We start from the raw sequence: 27,176 nt of genomic DNA on the forward strand, positions 1-27,176 counted from the left end.
ATTATCAATCTGTCACTATGTGAACCTGAACTTAGATCAACACAACTCCAATTGTAGACCAAATGGAAGTCTAATAACTATAATTTATTATGTATTTACATATACCAATATCATACTCCAACTATACAAGCTGATGAGACATATGTGTGATAATGCAGACCAAAATTTGAATGAACTCTAACAAACTATTCACCAAAACAATCATACTTCAACAACACCAACTGTAGATCAGTAGGATCATCTTCAAAGCTCTAAAAAAGATATATTATAACTTTCTATACCATATGAAGTGACCCCAATTAGTCGCCAACCATCCACATGACAATTGAACTATTCCTCTATTACTACACTTACTCCTGAACACACTTAGACCAAACATATCACCAAGTTACCTATCTAAATCAACAAGTCTGGCATCAATGACAACAAGAACTCATATTTGCAACAATCTCCCACTTTTTCATTAATGGCAACACTTGTGCTGACTACAAACTCACTCCCCCTTTGACATTAAAGACAAAGGGTGTCTCCGCAACACAAACTACAAAACTTCAACATCTCTCCACCTATTTACAACAACCCCTGAAAAATGAAATGCAACAAAAAAATGTACTCAAAAATACCATCTACATATTTTCATATATGTCGAAGAAAAATTGTCTTATTGATAGGAACTCAAGTTCCTTGCAAAGAAAGAGGCATAATGCTCTTATGAATTACTTTAAGTTGTGACCAAGTAGTTTCCCATTCTTCTTTCGTAGAGGCCAACAATACACAGTAACACTCAATCTTTAACAAAATATCCTCCGCCTTTTTGCAGCTAACTAGATACATTATTGATATTTCTAACTTTTGAGAGTCTTCAAGCAACTTGACCAAATTGGTGAGCTTCAATTTCACTACATCTCTCAAGAAACTAATTTGTTTCTTTATCTCCTCCCTCTAATTATTCAGTAGACTCAGCTTAAAATATGATTTTTCCAATTAATCTCTTCCATTGCTATCAACATCTTTCTTCAAATATATTGCACTAGAAAGTTGTACAATTTGTGCTTCTACCATATCCATTTGATCTTTAATCTCCTTAGTGGATACTGGCCACTAATAAAAAAAAATAATAGATAGCCACAACATCATCCATAGTCTTCTCAAATAGACTTATATTATCTTTTAGTTAGGCGTGTACATTTTCACACCTATCTATTAACTCCTTTGTCCTCTTCTCCTCTATTCTTTTCTCTATATCCCTTGAAATTATTGCTTCTAAGTTAGAAGCATGATATTTTAGACCCTTAAGAAACACATGCAACTTCTCTATATCACTCAAGGATTCATATAGCATCACCTCTATAAGTTTCTCATGAAGAGACTTTAATGTATCATTGATCAATTTTGCACACTCCAATTGAGATATGATGAACTTCTTTCATGTATTATTATGGAGAATATCACCTAGATATAGCATATGGAGGGGTGACAACGAGCTAAGGTCCATTTGACCTTGGGACATAGGTACCTAAAGTACCTTTATAGTGAACACCAATGAAAACTTTATATGAAACTATAAAAGTTCTGATATATAATCTTTGAAAGGTCCAAAATTTTCTCCTTCAAGGATACTCCTTTTCTCTTTTATGTTCCCTTCTTCTCCTTCTCCTTCTCTAGACTCTCCTTATTCTCTTATATCTTTTCCTTCTCCTGTGTCTTCTCCTTCTCCTGAAATACTTCTACCACATTCTCATATATGTTCATCTAGTCATTTGAACTAGTTCTCTGACCTATATCTTCACATTTCTTCTTTGGATCAGCATCTTTATTAGTCTACACCTTTGTTTTAATCTTTGGATCAGCTCCACTACTGCTTGAGCCAAGAGAACATTCTATTAGACTAGTTCCATTTTTTTCTCCAAAGGAGAAGACAAAGTCCTCTTCAGATCTTTTGTAGCCTCAATAGAAACATTCTTATTTTTTCTAATAATCCTTTGAATCATACTTCACTAATGCCAATTGTGGACCACTAGGATCATCTCCAAAGATTCAGAAAAGATATATTATAACTTTGTATACCATCTAAAGTGATTGCAGTTAGTCACCAGCCATTTGTGTGACAACTGAACTATTCCATTGTTACTACACTTACTCTAGAACACATCCCAAAAGATGTCACCAAATTACATGTTCAAATAAACAAGTTTGACATCAATGACAACAATAACTCATATTTTCAACATTATAAACATAATGCAAGGTGTACAAAACCTTATCCCAACATTCTCCCACTTGTAATATGTATTGCATAAGGGTCAATCAATGAAAATACACCATTATAGACATACATGTAAAACCACATAAATCTCCATAATACTTTCGTGCTCCATCAAGATACTTGCAATAAAACCAAGTGACCACCATCTCATGCAATAAATCCTCTCATCCTCCAACATGCCACCCATGGAAGAAAAGTAACAAGCCAAGTTGAAGAGGCACCAATCTAAGAACACAAGCATCAAATCCAATGTGATAACAAAGGCTCCAAGATATTGTCATATAGAAAAATCCCACATGATTGGAAATGATATCCACAACACATGTCAATACATCAAATCATTCATATCTCCTAGGTATAACCAACATCAATAAACTCATGCCAACATCATATCAACGCATAAACCACTATCAAGCTCCTTGTATCAAACCTTTCAATGAAGAACACACATATCTAGGAACTCCCACTACATGTGCAATACTAAATCTAAAATTAATCTCAAAGCATATCAAGCCTACCAATCCATGTTCATATCAATGTGTGATAAGTAAATGAAAATATCAAGTACCATGAACAATCGTAATGATCCACACATACAACCCAAATAGTTGCATACTCTCTCACAATATGCCACCACCCTCCGAAATCATATAATTATGAATCTCATGCAAGAAACCATAGAATAAATATAGGAAACCTATAAACCATAGCATGTCCTTCTACCAACACCTCAAATAAATAATGGTGTGTCAAGTATGATCTCTTAAAAAATACCTCAAATGAAAATCCATAGAAAAACCCAAACTAGTTCAATCTCTTAGACCAAACAAACATACGTATAATGTAATTCCAACAAGGATATAAGCCTCTCATAAACTAAGAAAATCAAACTCAAATTAAGCATTCCCAATGAACAAAATAAGCCCAATAAACCATATCCTAATATACATAATCAATTTCGAATAAAATACATAAGGACATAACCATTTCCAAACATCTTTCAAAATGAATCCTCTAGAACTAATTACCTATCCATAGCTCAAGGTCCATATCTATGAAATATAGGCATAAATATAATGTACCTGAAAGGAACAATGGGTACTACCTATCAAGTAATAACCACCAAGAATTACAAAAGTGGGGAGTGAGAATGATCCTCCAAATCATCATGACTCGCTCTAAGAACAATCTCCTCTAATGTCTATACTAGGTGAAATCTCTCCAATCCTCCTACTAAAACCATCTACCATCATAGCACAAATATCTAAAAACAAAAGAATACCAACATCGTGTATGTCTCCATGTATCCATCAGCACTTGTAACTAATCAATCGATGTCAAACTTGAAATAAAACATAGCACCATCATGAAGTAATCAAGTAAATGATTATATACTCAATAAAAAGAGAACCACCAATGATCAATGTCAAATATTTGACCATGAAATCAAGAAAATGAACATGACAATATGATCTAACCATCTTCTCTTAGGAAATCACATGCTCCATATGAACATATTATATAACTATATCATGCCAAAACTCTAATGTGCACAAACAAAAGTATACCATGACATAATAAAAAAACATCCTATCAAAGAAGGTAGTAGCTAGAATCTTCGATGTGTTATTCTTACATGATAGTTGGACATAGGGTAATTGTATCACTACTATGAGAAAAGGCCTAGTTTTATTGTACACCTTGTTGGATTGTTGCACATGTAGAGAAACTGTCAATGTAGTTCACATGGGACAATGCCTTATCATTATTAGGGATCTCATATCCCCCAAACATCATTAGATTATCTTGTAATCATTTAATCTATTGTAGGTTTTCAAGTACATGCTCAGATAGGCCGCTTTTGTTTATTCCTTTCCATCTTGTCTAAGTGATTTTGTTGGTCCTTAACCCAAGTGAATGAAACTAATGTGGATATTTTTGGATTATCCATATGATGCTCACACACTTGAATTTATATTAGTGTGATATTAAAAGTTTTTTGCATATTTTAACATTAATTATATTATTTTGGATGATGGGATTCATCATCTATAAAATCAATGAAAAATTCCATTTTTCATATCCATAGGTGTAGTTTTTCGTGTCTTCCCTAGTTAGGAAGTTCTTACAATTTTGCTCCATTCTAGGTTCATAGTGGCAGGAGCTCCTCATAGCACCATTGTTCAAAAAATAGTTAAAAGGGTTTGTGGTAATCCTAGTGAGAATTGAACTAGAGTTGAAGTGTAGCATTGGGATTATTAACCTAACACTACAGCTCACAACTCTCCTTCACACCAACTCAGCTACACACGCACCCTTAAAAGGGTTTGTGGTAACCCTAGTGAGAATCAGACTGAAGTTGATGCATAGCACCAAGATCATTAGCCTAACAATACACCTCATGACTCACCTTCACACCAACTCAGCTACACACTCACCCTTTAAAGGGTTTGTGGTAATCCTAGTGAGAATCAAACCAAATTTGATGCATAGTGTTGGGATCATTAACCTAACACTACACCTCATGACTCACCTTCACACCAACTCGGCTACACACACACCCTTTAAAAGGGTTTTTGGTAATCCTAGTGAGAATCAAACCAGAGTTGATGCATAGCACCGAGATCAATAGCCTAACACTATTCCTCACAACTCGCCTTCACACCAACTCGACTACACACACACCCTTAAAAGGGTTTTTGGTAGTCCTAGTGAGAATCAAACTGGAGTTGATGTGTAGCATCAGGATCATTAGCGTAACACTATGCCTCACAACTCACCTTCACACTAACTCAGCTACACATGCACCCTTAAAATGGTTTGTGGTAATCCTAGTGAGAATCGAACCAGAGTTGATGCGTAGTAGCAAGATCGTTAGCCTAACACTATGCCTCATGACTCTCCTTCACACCAACTCAGCTACACATGCACCCTTAAAAAAATCAATGATATGTTGATAGTGGGTGAAGGATACTTCCTCAGCAGATCTTTTCTCAGCATGAGATGCCATACATTGGATGTGAGGTTTCTCATATAATATAGCATATCATCTAATTAAACAAGAGATGTATTTGTGTCATGTTTGTGTCATAATGTTTTTGTATTAAAGTTATCCTTGAACTTGTGAATTTTAATAATAATATTAAAATATTAACATTGTTAAATAATAATTTGAAATTATTTAAACAATAATTGTAACAATAATATAGAGGGTTGACCTCATAGTGCAATAATAGTTGCAAGGGCAGTATTAGTACTGCCTCCTTGGTTCAAATATTTCTTAGACCATTTCTTGGTGGATGCAAAATGGAAGATTGGCATAGCCAGAAGATGTATATGGTATCAATAGACAATCCTTGGACATTACGGTGGAAGTACGATGCAACAAATGAAGAGACAACTTGGTGGAAATTAGAGAAATAGTGTGTGATATGGAGATGGATGAAGAGAGAGGATGACACATGAAACATGTGCCCCACAACAATCAAGGTGTGCAAGTGGTGTAAGGCTCAAAGGAGAAGGAAAGATGAAGGAGATAGTGGCAAGTGGAGGTAGATGTATGATGAAGATGAGTGGAGGAAGGAGATGAAGAAGAGGAGGAAGGAGAGTGACAAAGGAAAAACAAGAAAGGAAAGGTGACAAAGGCGAGGAGGAAGGAAAGGAGATGGAGGAGATGAGGGAGGATGACAGATGTAGGGAAGAAGGAAGGAGATGAACAAAGAGATGGAATAATAGTCGAAGGGAGTGCCACATCAACTACTTAGAAGAAAAAAATGAGAAAGATATGCTAAGGCCTCACATTTTAAGGTGGAAATGGCTAGTGAAGGGGTCAATAAATGGAGGAAATGATAAAGGAGAGATAGGAAGGTTGAAAAAAGAGGAGAATGAGGAGAGGGAGAAAGGGAAGGCCAGAGGAGATCAAGGAGAATAGGGAGAAATAAAAGACCAAAGAAGATCAAGAAGAAGAGGGAGAAAGGGAGATCAGAGTAGAGGAGAAACAAGGAGAGAAGGAGGAAGACCAAAGGAATCCAAGGAGAAGAGGGGGATCGAAGAGGAGAAGAACAAGGGAAAAAAGAGGTGTTAATGCCTCAACTTGACCTTTGAGATGGGGCCCCTTTTGTGGCCCCACTGGTTTAAAGCTCCAATCAAAAGTGATTACCAACCAAAAAGATAAAAATAAAATTGTAACAATAATATAGTAAATCTTCTAACTAATAGTATTTAAATGTTAAAACATAAAGTGGTTTTCCTTAGTGAGTAAACAAAAGATGCATTGCATCTAGTTCATCTATAAAGTCTTTAACATATTGCTTAGTTAAATAACATTGTAACAATAATGATTTGAACATGTAACAAAAACTAGATATGTATAGTAAAAGTTTTGCAAAAAACTATGTCAAATTAGAAATAAAGTTTCATGTACAACAATTTTTAAACATTAAATTAAAATTAATTAATATATTATAATAATAACTATATATTTATAATATATATACAAATATTATTGTTAATTAATGAAATATAATAATCATTATGATAACTAGTATCATGTATAATTATACATGTAATAATTAATCTATATTATAACAATAATAATAGACATATAATAATAACTTATTATAATATTAATTATAATAACATCTATTATTATTCATAGCAATTATTCTATCATTTATTATCAATAACTATATAATAAGAATTATTATAAAACTATATTTAATTTTTATATGATTAATATATTATAATTATTTTATTAATCTATATAAATTATATTACATCATTATTTATTATAATACTATCTAATAATTTTATTTATTATATAATATTATATAAGAATTACTTATCTTATCATTATATAAATTAGTCAATTAAAGCTATACATTTATATGTTTGTGTAACGACAACCCCAGACAAGACCAAAAATCTACACATTTTTTTTTAAGAACATGATAGCAGAAGAGTAATGAACAATAAAAGACAACAATGTAATACTATTCACTAACTATTGTAGCATCGTAAATTGTACACCCTTAATTGGGTGGTACAATTTCACGCTTAGGTTAGCATCCGCCTTAGTGTGTTTGCATTTTGCATTTCAAATTCCCTTTAAGCATTTAATTAATTAATTTAATTAAATCTAGTCTTTTTTCATCACTCCCCACATCATAAAATTGGGCCCTTAGGTGTGCCCCTTTTTATTTTATTTCTTCGATTAATTAATTAATCAAAAGCCCTAATTATGTCCTATTTTGACCTTGAAGCTCCAATTTTACATATCTAGACACCTCAAATTTCCACATCCTTTTGGAATTCGCTTTAGAATCATAATATCTTGCTTCCTCAAAAATTTGGCAAAAAGTGTTCAAACCAAGAGGCAACCTCTTGGTCCTGATATTTTCACCCCAAATTTTGGGAGCATGATTTGACAATATGTTAATGTTTATATCTAGGAGATTGTGAAATTATATTGATTCTAGGTCAGCCTATGATCAAAAACAAAGTTAGGGTTTCATACATATAGCCTTTCCTTTCCTCATTTGAAGGATCCATCTACAAGTAATGGAAGGAGCCTCTTATGAAGTGGAAGTGCAGGTTATGTGCAGTCTTTAATCAACAAATCAAGCATCTATCAAGTCTACATCAACTAGTTTTATCATCAATTGGGAGCTTTGAAGATATTGAAGAATAATAGATCACCGACTGTTGATTGGCTTGAGCCTCTCCCTTAGGGTTTGGTATGGTTTCATGTTATTTTCATGTCTTTGTATGAGCTTCATAATGTTTATTTTCATATTTACATTCATGCTTTAGATACATTATTACATTTTCTATTTGAAGCATTTACATTTACATTCACAATCATTTAGGGTTTTCTCTCCAAAGCGTAGGGTAGAACTCTAGATCTACTTGCTTATTCATTTAGGATCTTGCATACAAACAAGATTATTGTACATACATTTTCAATACATTATTGTCTATTTTTGGAGGTGGAAATCACCAAAACAATGCGTTTGACTAAGCAAAACCCTATATAGCCACGTAGACACCATTTTTCAAGTTGCAATTGCAGGTACAAGAATTAGGTGCATGCATGAATTTTAGAACCGATGGAACACACAGGTGAAGATTTAGTCTTAGAAGAAGATCCTAGTTTTAAGGGACTAGGGCATAGCCTCTTGGTCAAATACCAAGGCATGGTGCCCTGGTCCACCCTATTTTGCAACATTTTTTGGTAGTTCTATATTTCTTCCCCTTAGAGTCTTAGATCCAAAAGTTCAGCCCTCTATGACATCAGGGACTAGGGTGTGGGACCTTGGTCCTGCACAGTAAGCACCAAAATTAAGTGATAGTTGCACCTCTAAGTTCATTTTCCAGTTCTGCATTCAGTTTCTCAGTTTCAGTTTAACAAGTTTCTGCATTTTCAGTTTATGTTTGCTCCTATTCATCTCCTAGCATAGTTGATCATGCATTGGATTTTACATCTCTCCTCTTCATAGCATCAAGGAATAGAAACCCTAAAGACATTCCTTGGCCCTTTTTCTCTCTTACAACAAGTGGTCAAAGTGAATTATCTCTTAGGTTCTTTATTATTCCAATGTGTGGAGGAAAGTGGGGTTAGGTCCTAAACTACCAGATCCCCTTTTTCGACATCACATTTTGGTGAACTTGACATAAAATACCTTTAATTCAGATTTCTCAGATTTGAATGTGTATGCCAGTTTTCATTTACAAGTTTGTTTCCTTGAAAAATTTAAAAATTTAGAGGTTCATTTCACTAAAACCCTAATTTTAAATTCAAATTTAAACTTGTGGATTGCTTAATTTGGATTAATTATTTCAAATTTTATTTGGGAATACTTTGCACTTATAGATCTCATTTTCTAAATCAAAATTTAGAGTGCTTGCATTGGTGAAAACATCATAAAAATTGAACATTGTTGTCTATTTTGCATTTCAAAAAGGAATATTGTTGTCATAATGTATTCATTTCATAGATGTGGTAATGGGTTAGCCTCCCATGTTTCAATTTACCCCTCTCTTAAAGATCCTCCTATCCATGAGGATATTTTAGTGAAAAAAAGAGTTGTTAACAATTCCTTCAATACTCTCCCATGTTCTAAGGATGATTATTTGAATAATGATGTTGACATTTCTCCTAAAATGTGCTTCTCTCATGAAACCATATTACAGGAAGAGGATGATATCATAAACACCTTTCTTAATGCTACCTTACCTTCCATACATGATACTTCTCTTAAACAAAAAGTGTTTATGGACAATGATTTATCTTCTCCCAAATTTGGTCTTACCAATGGGAGTACAATAGTGCAACAAGAGGTTATGAACACTTCTTTTAAAGATCTTCTTCCTAAGTATGAATCTTTGAAGAATGATGTCCATTTTCCTCATAAAAAGTACTTCCCCCATGAGGATCATTTGGTGCAAGTAGATGGTATTGTCTCTACTTTTTCTAGTGATAGCATACCTTCATTTGATTTCAACAAAATTCCCACTAGAGATGAAGCATTAATGAGTTATGCTTGTCATTTTGCTAAAAAATTTCTTAACCATAAAGATACCTTGGAAGAAGAATATGAAATTATAAGTAATTTCCTTAATGCTCTCTCTCCTAAAGATCCTATTAAAGACATTTTGAGGTAAGATGATGATTTCAACAACACATGTATTAATGCTCTCCCTTTTAAGGATGAAGCATTAATAAATAGTGTTCTCTCCTCTCCCAAAATTGGCCTTAGCAATGGGGACATCATGATGTAAAAAGACATTTTTAACACCTCTATCAATGATATCCCTCTTTGGGATGAACCTTTGGAGAATGATGTTGATTACTCTCTTAATATGTCCCTCCCTCATAAGAGTACCTTGGTCAAAGAAGATGACATTATGATAAAAGAGGGTGATATGATTGACAATTCCCTTAATAACACCTCACCTTCTATTCATTTCAATAACCTTCCCTCCAAGGATGAAGCATTAAAAAATAATGCTCTCCCCTCTCGCAAACTTGGCTCTACTTATAAGGACACCCTAGTTCAAGAAGAGATTGTTAGTATCTCTTTCAAAGATCTCCCTCTCAAGAATGAAGCTATGAAGAGTAATGTTGATATTCCTAAACCATCTTTGATCAATATGATACATGTGAATGGATATGAAACACCTAATAAACCCCTCTTCACAGTTCAAGGTGCTAGTCCTTCCCCAAACTCCCAACCTCTAAACAAGACTCTCTTTGTGGTTCAAGGTGGCTATACTAATGATGCCTTTTGCACTCCTACCAAACCAGTTATTACTGAGTAGGTTATCCTACTAAGAGCCTTTATGAGTATTCTAAACAAATCACCCGAAAGAGTTACAATTTATTTTCCCACACATATAATACATGGAACAATAGACAACCTAATTCTCCTCTAGTTATTCCTTTTTCACTTCCTGCCTCCCAACCTATCCTTCCACAAGCACCTCATATATCACAAACTATTGGTAAGGAGTATGATCTTATTGAACAACTTAAAGCTACTCCTACCAAGATATCTCTTTGGGATATAATTAAAACATCATCTACATATCATGGAATGTTACAAGATGCTTTAAAGAACTTAGATGTCCCACCAGCAGTGACACCTAATAATATGGCTTCTTTTATTGACTCCATGACAACACCCAAAGCTTAAATTGTATTCACACAAGATGAGTTTCCCTCCCATAAGATCCAACATCAATATGATCCCCTTATGATTATGGTCCTTATAAATGGTAATGATATAATAAGAACCCTTGTTAACAATTGCTCTGACCTTAATGTTTGTAGCATTAGCCTATTGCATAAAATTAAGGTGGATACATCTCTTATTAAACCAGATTCTCTTACTATTCGTGGATTTAAGAATGTTGCTAGGTCTTCATTAGGTATTATAACCTTACCTGTCAAGGTAGGACCATTTATTTTACCCACACCTATTCATGTCATGCATGATAATTTGACCTACAATATTCTATTAGTATGACCTTGGCTTCATTGTATGCAAGTTGTCCCTTCTACTTTGCATATGCAACTTAAGTTCATCTACAACAATAAGATGCATACCTTGTTTGCTAATACTAATTTAAAGTTTTCATTTCAAACCTCATCTTCTTGTTCAACTACTTCCAATTCTCCTACATATTTAAGTATTCCTATTTCCTTGAAAATCCCTATTCCCTCTAGTGATTTCAAGACTCTTGAAAAGGATTCTATTCAATATGAATCCTCTCCCAAAGATGTCTTTTCTCCTGAAGGGGTACTCTCAGATGATGATTGGAGATCTCTATACTTTAACCCTACTTTTGTGGGAGTATATAGGGTCTCTTTGAAAGGATCTAAGATTGAGAAGGAGGAAGATAAGGATGAACCTAAAAAGCAACCCACTTTGTCTAAAGAACTAAGTAACAATTTTGTGGTTGCTTCTGATTGAAACAATCCTTTAGAATCTTCTTCTTATTCATCTAATTATGACATTGAGACCTATGAGGCCCCATCATCTCTTTCCAACATGGCAACCCTTTATGGTCCAAGTTTTCACATTTTAGCTAAGAGTGGATATAATGGTAATGGTTGTGACACAACTGATTAAGGGATTAAGGTTCCTTTAGAACAAGACATACGTGAAGCTTCATTTGGACTTGGATATAATCCTTCAAAGCCCACCAAAGCATCTAAAATATCATCTCTCAATGTGAATGCTATATTTAGTAATGATGATGCCTTCACCTCAATTAGATCATCCTCTATATTTCTTGAAACACTTATCCAACTTGTAAGGAAATTATGGTGTTTGACAAGTCTCTTTATGAATCTCCCCAAGATATTTCCAATCCTACTTATGAGGCTTTATCTTCTATTCATTCTAATATCCTCTCTTCTCAAAATAAGCCCCTAATGAGTTATACCTATCCCTTTCCTGAGGTTTCTTGTGTGCAAGAGGAGCATGACTTAGTGGCCTATTATTCACCTATAAACTACTCTTTTAATCAAGACATTTCAATATTTATCATCTTATACATGTTTTCAATCTCACAGATGGTAGAGAATTTAACATGTCATATTCAAATTCCTCATCCAATTTGTCATATTTGCAAATAACATTAGTGGCTATTATGTTGCTCATCATTATGTGACATTGGTAGCTCTCTTATTGGGGGCTCATTATCATTCATGATAGTACAATTTCATGTGCAATCATACTTTGGAAGCAACATAATAGCCTATTTGTGTCGCATCTCTTGTCTCTATGTGTGGGGACAAGAGTGATTTCAAACATCTCTCCTTCTTAAGATTAAAACTTTCCCTTTGTGAAGTAATGTCTTCTGTAAGGACCTCTTATTGATTGTAGAGGTGTATATTCCTATTGGGAATTCCCTCTCATATTGGAACAAGTATCATTGATGAGGATCTTACGTACATAGCCCTAATTAGGACCTCTTCCTTGGTGTGGAAGTCTATAATCATTCATCAAATCATTGAGTGGTATCTTTTATAATGAACCCTTCTATGTTGTGGATGTTCTTATCCCTGATGAGGTTCTCTTTCCTTCTTTTATAAGAGTGTTTTTATACATGATCCTTCTTTGATGTCCTTGCCTCTATGTTTGGGGGGCAAGGGTGATATTTCAACCCTCTATTCTTTTCTCCAATGATTCACCTTTCCTTTGTGGATTTGCATTTTTCATTTGATGTCATTTATTGCATAGAATATTTGTCTTCCTTATCTAGGACATGTTCTTTGTTTGAAATAATACATCTTTCATGAACATTCTCTCCTTAGTGAAAGTGTGCAATCCTTCACTAACAATCCTCTTTTCCTAAATATTGGGGAAGGTGTGTATTCTTCTTTGCCTTCTCTTCCTTTTAAAAGATGTTATCTTTATCAAAGATCCCCTCTATTCTAGAAGGTGGATGTCTTTGATAATGATCTCTTCCTCCTTTTTCACAATTTAGAAGGTAATTCTTTTCTAAACCCTAAATTCTGCATTTTTCTCTTAATCTTTCATCTTGTGTTAGAGATCTCCAATCCTCACACTCTTGGTTGTGTTGGATTTGGGTTTAGTTCTCTTTCTTACCAAATTTTCCATGATGTGCTTCGATATTGTATCAAGCTTTGTCATGAGTATTTGTCATCACCACTCTTCACAATTCACTTTGGTAAACATGATACCCTATTTGAACTCACTAATTAGCAAGCCAAAACAGGGGGCATATAGCTACCCATGAATTTTATCATTTCCTTAGTAAGCATTTAGGTGTTTTTTGTGAAATTTTATCCAACAATATGGTTTTATAGGGTGTGGTTCCTAACAATGTACTGTAGATACCACTAGGGGCTTCGTTCGACACCTTATGGATATATCCTTTTTCATGAATGTTTAATTTTTTGTACTTTAGCTTGCATATGCACGCAGTGTCATATGACCACTAAATGTAGCAACGTAAATTGTGCACCCTTAATTGAGTGGTATAATTTCACGCTTATGTTAGCACTCGCCTTAGTGTTTTTGCATCTTGCATTTCAAATTCTCTTTAAGCATTTAATTAATTAATTTTAATTAAATCTAAAGTCTTCTTTCATCACTCCCCACATCATAAATTGGGCCCTTAGCCCTAAGTGTGCCCCTTTTTATTTTATTTCTCCAATTATTAATTCATCTAAAGCCCTAATTATGTCCCATTTCAATCTTCAAGGCTTGATTTCGCATATCTAGACACGTTGAATCTCCACATCCTTCTCGAATTCACTTTAGAATCACAATATCTTGCTTCCCCGAAAATTTGGCAAAAAGTTAGTCAGACCAAGAGGTAGCCTCTTGGTCTTGATATTTTCACCTCAAATTTTAGAAGCATGATTTGGTAGTATTTTAATGTATGAATCTAGGATATTGTGAAATTATACTAATTCTAGGTCGGCCTATGATCAAAAACAAAGTTAGGGTTTCATACATATAGCCTTTCCTTTCCTCATTTGAAGGATCCATCTACAAGGAATGGAATGAGCCTCTTATGAAGTGAAAGTGCAGGTTATGTGAAGTCTTCAATCAGAAAATCAAGCATCTTTCAAGTCTACATCAACTATTTTCATCATCAATTGGGAGCTTTGAAGACATTGAATAATAATATGAGATCACCGACTGTTGATTGGCTTGTACCTCTCCCTTAGGGTTTGGTATGGTTTCATGTTATTTTCATGTCTTTGTATAAGCTTCATAATGTTCATTTTTAGATTTACATTCAAGATTTAGATCTATTATTATATTTTTTATTTGAAGCATTTACATTTACATTGACAATCATTTAGGGTTTTCTCTCTAAAGCGTAGGGTAGAACTCTAGATCTACTTGCTTGTTCATTTAGGATCTTGTATACACACAAGATTCTTGCACATATATTTTCAATACATCATTGGATATTTGTGGAGGTGGAAATCACCAAAACAAGGGGTTTGACTAAGGCAAAACCCTATATATCCACCTAGACATAAATTTTCAAGTTGAAGGTGCAGGTACAAGAATCAGCTCATGTATGAATTTTGAGACTGATGGAACAAATTAGGTGTAGACTCAGTCTCAAAAGAAGATCCCAATTTTCAAGGACTAGGGCATAGCCTCTTGGTCTAAGACCAAGGCATGGCACCCTGGTCCTTCCTATTTTGTAGAAATTTTTGGCAGTTCTACATTTTTGTCCCTTAGAGTCTCAGATCTAGAAGTTCATTCCTCTATGACATCAGGGATCAAGGCTTGGCTCCTTGGTCCTGCATAGTTAGCACCAAAATTCAGTGACCTTTGAGTTCATTTTCTAGTTTTGCACTTAGTTTCTCAATTTCAGTTCAACAAGTTTCTCCATTTTTAGTTTATGTTTGCTTCCATGTTCATCTCCTAGCATAGTTGATCATTGCATTGCATTTTACACATCTCCTCTTCATACAAGAAAATGAATAGACATCATAAATACATTCCTTGTCCCTCTTTCTCTCTTGCAAGAAGTGGTCAAAGTGAATTATCTCTTAGGTTCTTTCATATTCCAATGTGCGGAGGAAAGTGGGGTTAGGTCCTAAACTACCCAATCCCCCCTTTCGACATCACAACTATATAATTTTCCTAAATCATAGACCATGAATATGCCATAAGTAAATTTACAATTCTACCATTTGATTACATCAAAATATTAATGGAGGGCTAGTAGTGAATGTTACCTAAATTATACCATAATTGCTTGCTTGATCATGTAAACTCTTCCCTTAAATCTTCCATTGTTCGCCTCAAGGGTGCAATACAAATCCTCCAATATGGATATAATCTCTATCCACCTCTCACATTAAATTTTGTGGCCCATGGTGAGAGAGTAGATGTTCAGACCATCTTGGTAAGCAAAGTGGGTATCCACCTAAAGACCAGCTACACAAGGTGGTCCTACCATTAGTAGAGTAAGGTATCAATTCAATGTCACTACTACTTAGTGAAGCTTGGTATGTTACCTACTTATGCCTCATTAGAAACTCTTCTTCCTATATTCCATTAGACGACCAAACAACCATGGACATCCATCATTGGCATGTTACTGGCCCCAAGACCCACATGCTCCTAGTGAAATTTGTCCTATCTATGTGGTACGACTAATAGTCATCCGATATCATATGCTCCTTGACTACTATCAATCTCGAGCATGGATAAGCTTATCTCTTCATAGGACATAGGATTTACATCGATGATCAACTCATATAGAGAAGGGTATCCTATGTACTAAGGTATACAACCTCTACCTATGCCCTCATATGGGCCCTACTCCATCCGTAGCAGTAAAAGCTAGCACCTATACCCTTCTTAGCACTTTTTGGAAGAGAGGTTCCTAATTTAGAATAAGTGGGCTCCACTCAACCATTTCTAGGTTTAAACTACCCATTTTGGTGTTGTTTGACATGAGGGTTTCATAATCTATTCAATCTTTGGTTGTTAGGTTGTTATTAACTAGGAGAAGCATATGTTCAAACAAAACCAACTTGCAACACAACAATGACAATTGCTACTACCATTTCGAGGTTTATGAAGGTAATGTAGTTATTCTATGTTTATATTATAGTGATGGATGATTTCCAAAAATGTGTTTGGATGATGGATGTGTTTGCCAAGAAACCCCTTGATTGAAGATTTTGTTAACTAATCCTCCATTTTCAGCTTTTGTTGGCAAACATTCCTACTTGCAAACTCAAGGTAGAATCTCCTTACAATTTAATGTACACAATTATTTAACCACCACATGACTAATTATATTTTAACTAATCAAAGTTGATTTAGTGGTTGGCTATTCATATCATAATAAAATAGAGTTTCCATTACAATAATCAATGTAGTTTGAAGGGACTAAGCTATTTGAACTATCTTTATTTCAGCTATCTTATTAGAAAGGTTTGACACTAACATCAAAGATATATTGCTACTCTGACAATAAATAAATTATATGCCTGAATTTTAACACATGACTCAACTCCAAAATTAACACCTCTCAAAAATCTTTCAACCAACATGTTATTATATCTATCTATTATCTGATTTGTTTAATGCACCTACCCATATGAATTGTTAGAATTTATAATGGGTTTCTTCAAATCCATCATTCATTATGGAAAATATGTAACCCAACTCATACCATTGTTGATGGAAAAACTTAGAGACATGAAAAGAAAAGAGAATCAACAACCAAAGAAGGTTTCAGACTAACTTACAAAAGGAAATGTTGATATTATAACTAGAGTGTTGCAAATCAGCTAGCTAGGGAATCTAAGATTTTTTTTTTAAGTTTTAAATACACAAACCCACAACACTTGTCATTCACAACAAAATCTTAATTACTGATATTGAAATTTTGTTCATTAAACCATAATAGAAAATAGAAATTCAATTTAAAAGAAATGACCTCAATTAATGCAGTCCTAGGGTTTTTCCTAGTGCCTGAACCCGCAACTTTCTTCCCAGCTCTCCACCTTGGTTGCAATCCCACACGTTTTTCTCCTTCCTAGCACAAAATGAATACTGATGATCTCAATCATAATGGGTTGTAGGGTTTTTAAGCATGTCTGGCAACTTAGTTCTTCCTTTTATGACAATATGATTCTTTACAAGTATGAATGCCATAACTTTTTTAATGGAAAAGTGCTCCTCTTTTCCTCCATTCATCTCTCCCATGCCTTTAGCCATGCTTATTTACTCTCCTATCATGCATAGCGTCTCCAAAATTTATTTGTATGTTGTGCCTTTCCTACCTATGCATGTATTTTCCCTTAATATGTTTTTATTTGCTTGTTTTATTTCTTCCTTCCCTTATGCACTCGATAGTTGACCATTTATCAACTATTTTTTTTATTTACACCCTTTCCCAACAACTTATAGATTTAATTATTTACGAGTTGTTTATTTATTTATTTTTAATTTATGTTTATATTTATATTTTATTATTGTTCATTACTTAATATAGTTATTATATATTAAATTCATTTAATTATTCTTTGGTAAATTTATTATTTAATGTCTTTATTTAACAAAGACATAGTTAAGACATTATCAATGGTTGCAGGCATAATCAATAATGACTAATTCATGGCAATTAAATAAATGTCTAGGGTCTTAGTATTAAATGATAGCTCAAACAATACTCGCTAGACTCGCTAATCTTCCTAAAGATAATTATTAAATAAATTGCAAATTCAATTTAACTAGATTACAAAATCTAAATGATTGCAAGGGTTAACCAAATATGTTGATACAAGGATGACACTGAACTATCTGTCTCTCACCAATGAAACCACAAAATCCATTCGTATTGCATCCTTATAGCTGCAACCAACAATAAACCTCACACAAGTCCACCTACACATTATTAGTCCGAGTTAGTTTAAACAAAATAAATGCATTAAATTACCTGTAGCATAATAAAGACAATAATTATGTTCCATAATATTAGCATCAAGTTTACAACTGGCACACGCGTGCACATGCACACACACACACACACATTGTCCATATAACAAAGTCCAGAATTCCAGCCCTAGTCCAAATTACATTAGGGCTAGGGTCATACAAAAGTATTAACATGGTTCGTAGGGCTATGACAGTTTGATATTTATAATTTTATGTATATTTTAAATTATTATTATAAAAAATTAAGTGGCTTTATCACACATAGCATTGTCAAAAGAAATGGGATAAAACTAGTTACTATTATATAATAGTGAAATGATTGTAGAATACTATTCATGAAAATGCAAACAAAAATACAAACATTAGGAAATTTAGTCAACCTATTTTAATTATTGTTTCTTATGGTTGATGCTTTGACACTTGAAATGTTGATTGTAGAGTACTATTATCCAATAGAATAATAGATAAATCAATTTGTATATTTTGAAATAAATTTTTAAAAAATAGAAACATTAAGAAATTTGGTCAGCCTATTTTAATTCTTGATTTTGATTGGTTGATGGTTTGACATTAAATAGATTTGGGTGAATTCATTAGTATTCTTGCCATTGTAGGAACTAATAAAAATAGTTTGAGCATGTGTCACTAAAACATGTGGTATAAAAGTCTTCCCAAATTCATCTTGGTTCAAATATGCTAGAAATAGTTCCAATGTGATAGTTTAGACACATTCTTACACTAATTGTTATCAACACGATGTCCAATACTGTATAATATTCTTGCTCCACATATGCTAGAAGTAGTTCAAATATAACATTTTATACATATTCTTTCACTTGTCATAACCAACATTGAGGTCCAATGCTATGTAATATTGATAGTTAGATTTCTATTGAGGCTCTTACCTAAAAAAGTGGCGGAACTATATCTTCTCTAGACTTTTGCATGTAACAAATAAATGCAATGCTTATAAGAATTTCCTAGTTTTCACAAAAAAACTTTCTAGAATTATTTTACATGAAGATTTCCATAGGGAAAATTTTAAGATAAATATTTTTTTATTGGTGACCCTAAAATCACATTTCTAATGGAGACCAACTTTAAAATGATGACACTTTCCTTAAATGTGATAGCATTAGAATCTCACTTAGAAAGGGGTCTTGTCTAATACTTATAAACAACATTATTGTTCTTTCCCTTAAAAGTGAAATCCATTTTGTGAATCTGAACAAACAACTTCAATTTAGGAAGTTCTTTTTCCCCAAAAATGGTAGATAGAGATACCACCTTAGGAAAATGAGCTTATAAAAAATGGTATGCTGAAGACTCTTTCTTTTAACAAACAAACATGATTCATTAGGATCTTCTTCTAATAATTAATTTAAATTAAAAAGAAATAACACACAAACAGATTAACCAATCCATTAAACAAAGAAACCTATAATACTAAAATTGATGAGAACAAATCAACCATCAACCCACTTCCCCTAATAGGTTGGTTATATCAATACTCATCACCTTCTAACTTAGCCCGAAGAGATTCAAGTTACAACTTCTAAGTAATAGAAATTAGGAATTATATCAACTTCCACTTTGTTTCCTTCTCAAAATATATGAATCATACATATCAAAATTAATGTCATTATTTTTTGTATGCTTGATTGGAAGGAAAGATCATCATTGGGGATCTAGATAGTAGTGGCCCAAACCTCAGTTAGAATTGTTTAAGTCTCAAACTTTGTTGCTAGATCCAACCCATGTCTAAAATTAATGTAATTTTTAATATGTTGTTTTCTATTGTATTAGGCATTGCTGACATATATTTTACTTTCAAATATTCATAATGAAAGTGGATTTGTGAATCTATAGAGTTGGCTCTTATGGCTGGGCCTTTTAAACCATTTACTCGTTCTCTATTCAAGTACTTCTATTTCCTATGAAGTGGCCATGATTACACCATTTTCTTGTTTTTTATATAGGCACCTTCATTTTGTTTGTAAGTACCCATGATAACTAAGCTTGATATACAACTAGCATATTCTCTTTGTTTCACAAATGAATGGCATCTTCATGTGTTCCTTTGAAGTGCCCATAATTATACCATTTGCTTGTTTGTTATTTAGGTATCTTTTGTTAGACCCAATATAGAAAGCTAATGTACTGAGAGGGGAGGGGTGAATCAGTACTCCAAAACTTTTCTTTTGTAATAACCTTACTGTTATGCATAAACAGAATAGTGCAGTAACATAAAACAAAACTATAATCAACAGATAACATTCATACATGATTCACTCCATAACACATATATTTTGGTCACGCAGAAACTCTTGGTTAGAGAGAAAAACTGCGGTGGGGATGGCACTCACAACTTCACTACTGCAATAATAAAGAATGCTCGGTTAGAGCTACATTTAGCTATTTCTGATAGCTTACTCTGTTAGGAGTATTAAGATCAATTAGATCTACCTTACTAAAGGATTTATACAACACTATATAAGTGTAGCACCTGGTTAAAGGATTTAGAATTTATAGACTTGGTTAGAGTCTTTTACCCTGTTAAAGGTTTCTCTTACAACTTCAAAATATTACAATATAATCATTACAAATATCTGCAACTTTACATCTGAAATGCTAAAGCAGATTCTATGTGCTCTGAATAAGATTACCTAGCTTGTAGCATACCTCGGTAACCCATAATGAAACTCGGTAAACCCTCCTGTTTACTCTGTTCTTCGACTGTTCACTGATAACCTTTTCGGTGACCTCTCTGTGTCTCTGTAACAGTCTTCCTTCATGCATACATATTGCTATCTCATTGCATCTCTTATCACATCATATCATGTCATATCATATCATATCATATATCTAACCCTAGAATCATGTTGTACATATAGATCTCTTACAGCGGTGATATGATTCATTGCTTCGATCTTACAAAAGATTCTTCGATTAAACAAAATATCTCATAGGTTAGATTGATCTTGTAATCATACACAATCTCCTAGTGCAATTTCTAATGCAAAAACGGTTAGATGTGCCTCGATCTTGTAACACGTTTTCATGTGCATGTCTAGGTTCAATGTATCTAGTAAGATGTTTTACTCGGTGAATATCAACTTAGTGAGTTAATTATACCACTCTGTAGTCATGAACCTTTACTCGGTAAACAGCTCGGTGAATACTGTGTTCTGTGACTGCTTTCTTCAGTAACCGACTAGACTGTTCATACCGACTTCTCTGTGTGTACCGACTGCATGATTCGGTAATACTAACCGACTAGAATATAGTATGACTTTGGATATGAGACTAATGGCAATTTGATAAGTAGTAACACCTTTCATTTCCTTTGAAGTGCCCATGATAACTAAACTTGATATAGAGCTAACATATTCCCCCTATTTCACAAATGAATGTCATCTTCATATGATCAGTCAAGCATAATCATGATTTCACATAAGCTTTTTTTTCTTTCCAAGTGGTTGGCTAGATTCTTCTCTTTCTCGGTGCTCTAGATTCTAGGAGGGTTGGTATACTCCCTTGGTATGTATTGTTTGGGCTTTTAATATATCTATTTGCAATAGCAACAATGGATCTTGGGCTTTTGGAGAAACTTATCTTTCTTGAGAGCTCAAGATTACTCAAATATGATTTTAAAGTCATGTTCACCATTGACATTACTTATATTTACTATCAATTGAAGAACCATAAGGGTACTCTACAATAGAGACTACAATAGCTCCAAGTACCATGCACATTGCTTTTAGATTGCTCATCTTATCTATAGTAACTGTCATCCATTATTATGTTCAATTCGAACAAAGCTGGAAGTACCACCTGACTTGTACAACTGAAATTATAGCATACTTAATTTGCATATATGCTATTCTTATAGAACCTCCTATAAGTATAAGTGCAAGTTTGCAAAACATTGATATCCATCCGGGGCTTCTTTAAAAGTGTGGTCTCCTCCCAAGCACCACCTCGTAGATTAAATGCTCTCCTGATATCCCCCACACAGTAATGGCAACTCCTATAACCAGTGGTCTCCATCACAATTGGCTAAAAAATGCATCATTCTTTTCCTTCTGCTCTGTCGCATGGGTCTGTGATGACTCAATGTTTGCACAAGCTCTTTCCTATTGTTCCACCGGATCTTCTTTTCCATATGAAAATGCAATTCCAGTAAACATATGTGAAACATGATCTAAGCTTTTGTACTGTGCTTGGCAGATTTGGCTATTGACTGTGGAGGTGAAGGATGGAATGATTCTGATCTGTCCATTCATTATGAAGCGGATGAAAAATCACTAGGAGCTTCGTCATTCTACGTGCATACAAATAAAAATTGGGCAGTCAGTAATACGGGAAACTTTATGGATAATGCAAGCCAAACTGAACTTCAAAAAGACACAGAAAAAATGACAGGAGTGTACAGGACAGCACGTTTGTCTAGCACTTCCTTGAGATACTACGGATTATGCCTTCCCAATGGACAGTATACAGTTCAACTCCAGTTTGCTGAAATAGTATTTACAAATGAAAATTCTTACAGAAGTCTTGGAAGGCGCATCTTTGATGTCTATATTCAGGTTTAGCACGACGCATTCTCAAGAGTCTCATTGCAATCATTTTATTTTCAGTAGATTAGACTCCAATCTCATTATTTTACAAATTCCCGTTTTTGCTTTTCAAGATTGCAAACCCTAATTGATAAGAGGGTTTGAAATGGAGATTGTTCTGCTGACCGTTCTGTTAAATTTTCGCAGGGGACCAAAATGTTGCCAAATTTTAACATTGCAGAGGTTGCTGGAGGGGCATTTAAAGAAGTTGTTAGAAAATTCACCGTGAATGTGACTGATAACACCTTGGAGATTCATTTCTTGTGGGCTGGAAAAGGAACGTATAATGTACCCGAGGAAGGAACCTACGGGCCTTCGGTGTCGGCTATTGTAATCACTCCTGGTAAACAGGCATCTCTATATAATTTTACCGGTTGCAGAGCTATAATTTTTCATGAAATGAAATGATTTGTTATTTACTGAATCAATGTATGCTTTTTTTGACAGACTTTACAGTCAATGGAAGAAACAAAACACCTGTGATTGTTGGCATTGTTCTTGGAGCAGTGATTTCTTTAGCCTTGGCGGCGTTCTTGTCATTTATGTTTATTAAGAAAAGAAAGGGAATTCGCAACAGCCTTCCAGATGACAATAGAGGTGATTTTGAGCATTTTTACAGTTAGAATTATACTTTTGGGGGGAACTTGACTCTGTGTTTTTACTTCCAGTATTCAGGGCTCCTGCGTATGGTATTAACATTTTTTCTGTTTGTAATGGTGATATTTATAAAAATAGCTTTACCTATTTTAGGATAAATTTATGTTTTTTCTAAGTTCCAATATAATGAGTTGACAAACAATTTATCATCACAGTGACATAAAATTTGTCTAACTATCGCATACAAATCAACAGAGATGAAAACAATTTCCAATTCTTTTAGTCTAGAAGAGATAAGAAGTGCCACAAATGACTTTCAGTCGGAGAATAAGATAGGAGAAGGCGGATTTGGTGCTGTTTTCAAGGTATATCACAGTGCACCCTATCTATTAAACCTGTAACAATAAATTTGGACTAAATTATTCCCAACTTATATATTAATTCATTTTATTTTATTTATCAATGCCTGCTGAAAAGCAAATTTAATCAAATACATTGCAATTATATTTACCATTTTACCTCTTCCCAGGGTGTACTACCAGAAGGAAGAATGGTTGCAGTAAAGCAATTGTTTTCCAAATCAAGACAAGGAAATCGTGAATTTCTAAATGAAGTAGCTACAATCTCTGCAGTGCAGCATCCCAACCTGGTGAAACTCTATGGTAGCTGTATTGAGGGAAAACAGCTGCTCTTGGTATATGAATACTTGGAGAACAACGATCTTGCTCGCGCTTTGTTTGGTACATCCATATTCTTTACTGTCTGCCATTGTTCTACTCCAATAAGGAAAAGTTAAAACAGATAAAATCTCTCTCTTCAACAATAAGTCTGTGGGTGCTTTTGGGGTTTCCCATTTTCTTCATTTGTTAGTTGTCGTTTAGTCTTTTTTTGTTTTTGTTTTGGAGTTCTAGTTTTTCATTTTTGTTCTTTTGGTGCTGGTTTGTGTTTCATTTTGTTATGGTGTAGCAGTAGTTTTGTTGTTTTTGGCTGACAGGTTGCTGTAATTTCTGATATAGAGAAATTATGGTTCTTTCAAAATCAATCTATCTTAATCAAAACAAGAAACAACAGACCTGAATTCTACTAAAATTATTATTAATAATAAAACACCCAATACAGTTATGAGAAGTTTTAGGCTTGATACTTTGCTAATCTACATAGAATAATATATAAAGGGTCAAGTTAGGAATCCTATATTCACACCAAAGTATGATGATCTTGGTCACACAGGTGTCTGTATTTTCATTGTGTCACCTATAAACTCAGGCACAATGAAAACGTTTATGCATTTCTTTTGCCTCATCTTAAAAACACTGTTATAAAAAAATATTGTATGTTTATATTTATTTAGAAAAACATTTGTTTATATTAGGAAATTTAATTGCACATTCAAATTAAAATTGGAGCAGTCATTAAAAAGATCATTAGCTCAATGATATAATACCTCAGCAATAAATGAGAGGTCTTAAGTTTGACTCAAATTCCAATCAGTAAAGAGATATAGATAACTCACTAATAATTCAATAGACATGTTTATTAAATTTTTTTAATATATTTGATAGGTCCCAAGGAATTCCAGATTTATTTCAATTGGCCTGCACGACACAAAATTTGCCTTGGAGTTGCACGAGGTCTGGCATATCTGCATGAAGAATCTAGACTGAGAATTGTGCATAGAGACATCAAAGCTGCAAACATCCTTTTAGATCAAGATCTCAATCCAAAAATCTCAGATTTTGGGTTGGCCAAGTTATTTGACCAGGAGAAAACTCATGTCAGCACCAGGGTGGCAGGAACAATGTGAGTTAACCAATAACCCACCATTGTTTTTTATTTCTACTAATATAAAAATGATTTCTTACATAGATATAGTTATTTTCCAAACTTGATTGAACACCATCCGTTTTTGCATCAATAAACCTGAAATATGCAAAACAAAATCATATTGTACAAATGATATAGAACAGGGCAAAGAAAGTGGATCTCTAAAATTCCTCCTCCTCTTCTCATTTCAGTGGGTATATGGCTCCTGAATATGCTTTAAGAGGACATCTCACAGAGAAGGCAGATGTGTACAGTTTTGGGGTAGTACTCCTCGAAATTGTAAGTGGCAGACCACACATGGACAGGAAGTTGCAGGGAGAGAAGGTTTATCTAATGGAATGGGTACAACTATACAAACCATACTCTTTAAAAAACTTCTCTCAAGAATTTATACTAATGTTAGCTTCTTGCTCACAAAAATATACTTTCATAAAACCCCGGAAAACAAAGAAAAAAAAAGTTCAACTTCTACACCATATTTTCATTTATTAACATTTTTTTGCACTACAGGCATGGACATTGTATGGAGAGAACAAACTACTGGACATAGTTGATGTGAATCTTAGAAGTTCAAGCTTCCCAGAAGAAGAAATTTTAAGGACACTTAATGTGGGCCTTCTATGCATTCAAGCGAACCCTACTCTGAGACCTGCAATGTCTACAATAGTTAATATGCTAGAGGGCAAAATAGATGTTCCTGTTTCAGGCTGCCAACCTCCATATCTCAGCTATGGGCAAACCCATGCGATCACAGAAGAGCAGCCATTGTCACAGAGCATGAGTTTGGAAGGACCATGGAAGGGAAGCTCCTCTTCCCAAGGAATTTCTTCGGTTAATCAACAACAAAAAGCAGAGAATGATGATAATGAGGAGAACTCTCTTCTATCAAGTCAAGTTTCTGCTGACCCATAATCATTTTCAATCTCTGAGGAACCCTTCATCGCAATCTAATACGTAGGTGCTATTGTGGTTTCAGGTTTGGTGCTTAATTTCTAAATTAGATCCCCTAACTTCAAAATATAAACTGTTACATGACAAATTGGAATTTTTTTTTTTAAATTCTATTTTTTAATTTTTAAAATTTTAATAATTGTTCTGTGAGAGAATCAGAAATTTTTCTTAACAATTTAAATTGTTTTATTTTAACAATTTTAGAAGACATTTCAAATTTTGTTTAAATTTAACAAATAATATTGATATTTAAGTAAAGAATTTGGGAGTTATTTTCTAGATCTTCTCTAAAATCTTTATAATATTGATCTCCAAGTAAATTATTCAAAACGTATTGTCAAAAAAATATTATTTCAATTAAAATTATAACAAATATATCTTTATTAGTACTCTACTTCCCCTTTTCTTTATGTACAGTACATCTCAAAATCACAATGGTATAGAAATTCAAAGTGATCAATTTTGGGTTCACGTGGCTTTCCTAGGAGGAAATGCCTCTATTTTTGTAAGATATTACAATGGCCACTAATTCAAGGTCATAGGTAGAACAGTCTTATATGATTATAAATGCTAAGACTTATATGCCATGATGAAGGAATATGAATGCAATAATAAAACTGAAAAATTACATAATATACAATAGAAGGAAGATAACAAACTTAAAATTATTTCATTGTATTCATTCTATGTTTCAAATATCTAAATGCATTATTAATGTTCATTATCCTTTTTATCAAACAACCAATTAGATCTTAATATGACATTCTAGAAACATAAAGGAGCTTGTAGAGGTTAATAGAGATGGAAAAGGTAGTCATAAAGGAGCTTTGTAGAGGTTAATAGAGATGGAAAAGGTAGGGAGTACAACTATAGTCTCAAATAAATACGTATCAACTAGATTGACATTTATTTTCATACGCAACATTTCATACGTGCTTAATTATTTTGGCTAGCCTAATT

At 33.7% G+C, this 27,176-nt stretch overlaps 1 protein-coding gene across 5 annotated transcripts in view; it reads left to right on the top strand.

Annotated features, from left to right (window-relative positions):
• LOC131039103 (probable LRR receptor-like serine/threonine-protein kinase At1g53430) overlaps nucleotides 1-26,494 on the top strand; it is a 101,090-nt gene extending 74,596 nt beyond the window's left edge. For 4 of the 5 annotated variants that reach the window (XM_057971759.1, XM_057971767.1, XM_057971762.1 and 1 more), the window contains 8 exons: nucleotides 22,456-22,814; nucleotides 22,992-23,187; nucleotides 23,292-23,441; nucleotides 23,697-23,806; nucleotides 23,971-24,181; nucleotides 25,004-25,241; nucleotides 25,457-25,607; nucleotides 25,776-26,494. In XM_057971759.1, coding sequence (XP_057827742.1) covers nucleotides 22,456-22,814; nucleotides 22,992-23,187; nucleotides 23,292-23,441; nucleotides 23,697-23,806; nucleotides 23,971-24,181; nucleotides 25,004-25,241; nucleotides 25,457-25,607; nucleotides 25,776-26,177 — 1,817 coding nt within the window. In that variant the 3' untranslated portion in view covers nucleotides 26,178-26,494. Of the gene's footprint in view, nucleotides 1-22,265; nucleotides 22,327-22,455; nucleotides 22,815-22,991; nucleotides 23,188-23,291; nucleotides 23,442-23,696; nucleotides 23,807-23,970; nucleotides 24,182-25,003; nucleotides 25,242-25,456; nucleotides 25,608-25,775 lie in introns of those variants that run through there. The other variant, XM_057971774.2, reaches the window with a different exon arrangement.
• The last annotated feature ends 682 nt before the right edge of the window (nucleotides 26,495-27,176 follow it).

Source organism: Cryptomeria japonica, chromosome 6, assembly GCF_030272615.1.
Source record: "Cryptomeria japonica chromosome 6, Sugi_1.0, whole genome shotgun sequence".
NCBI lineage: Eukaryota > Viridiplantae > Streptophyta > Pinopsida > Cupressales > Cupressaceae > Cryptomeria > Cryptomeria japonica.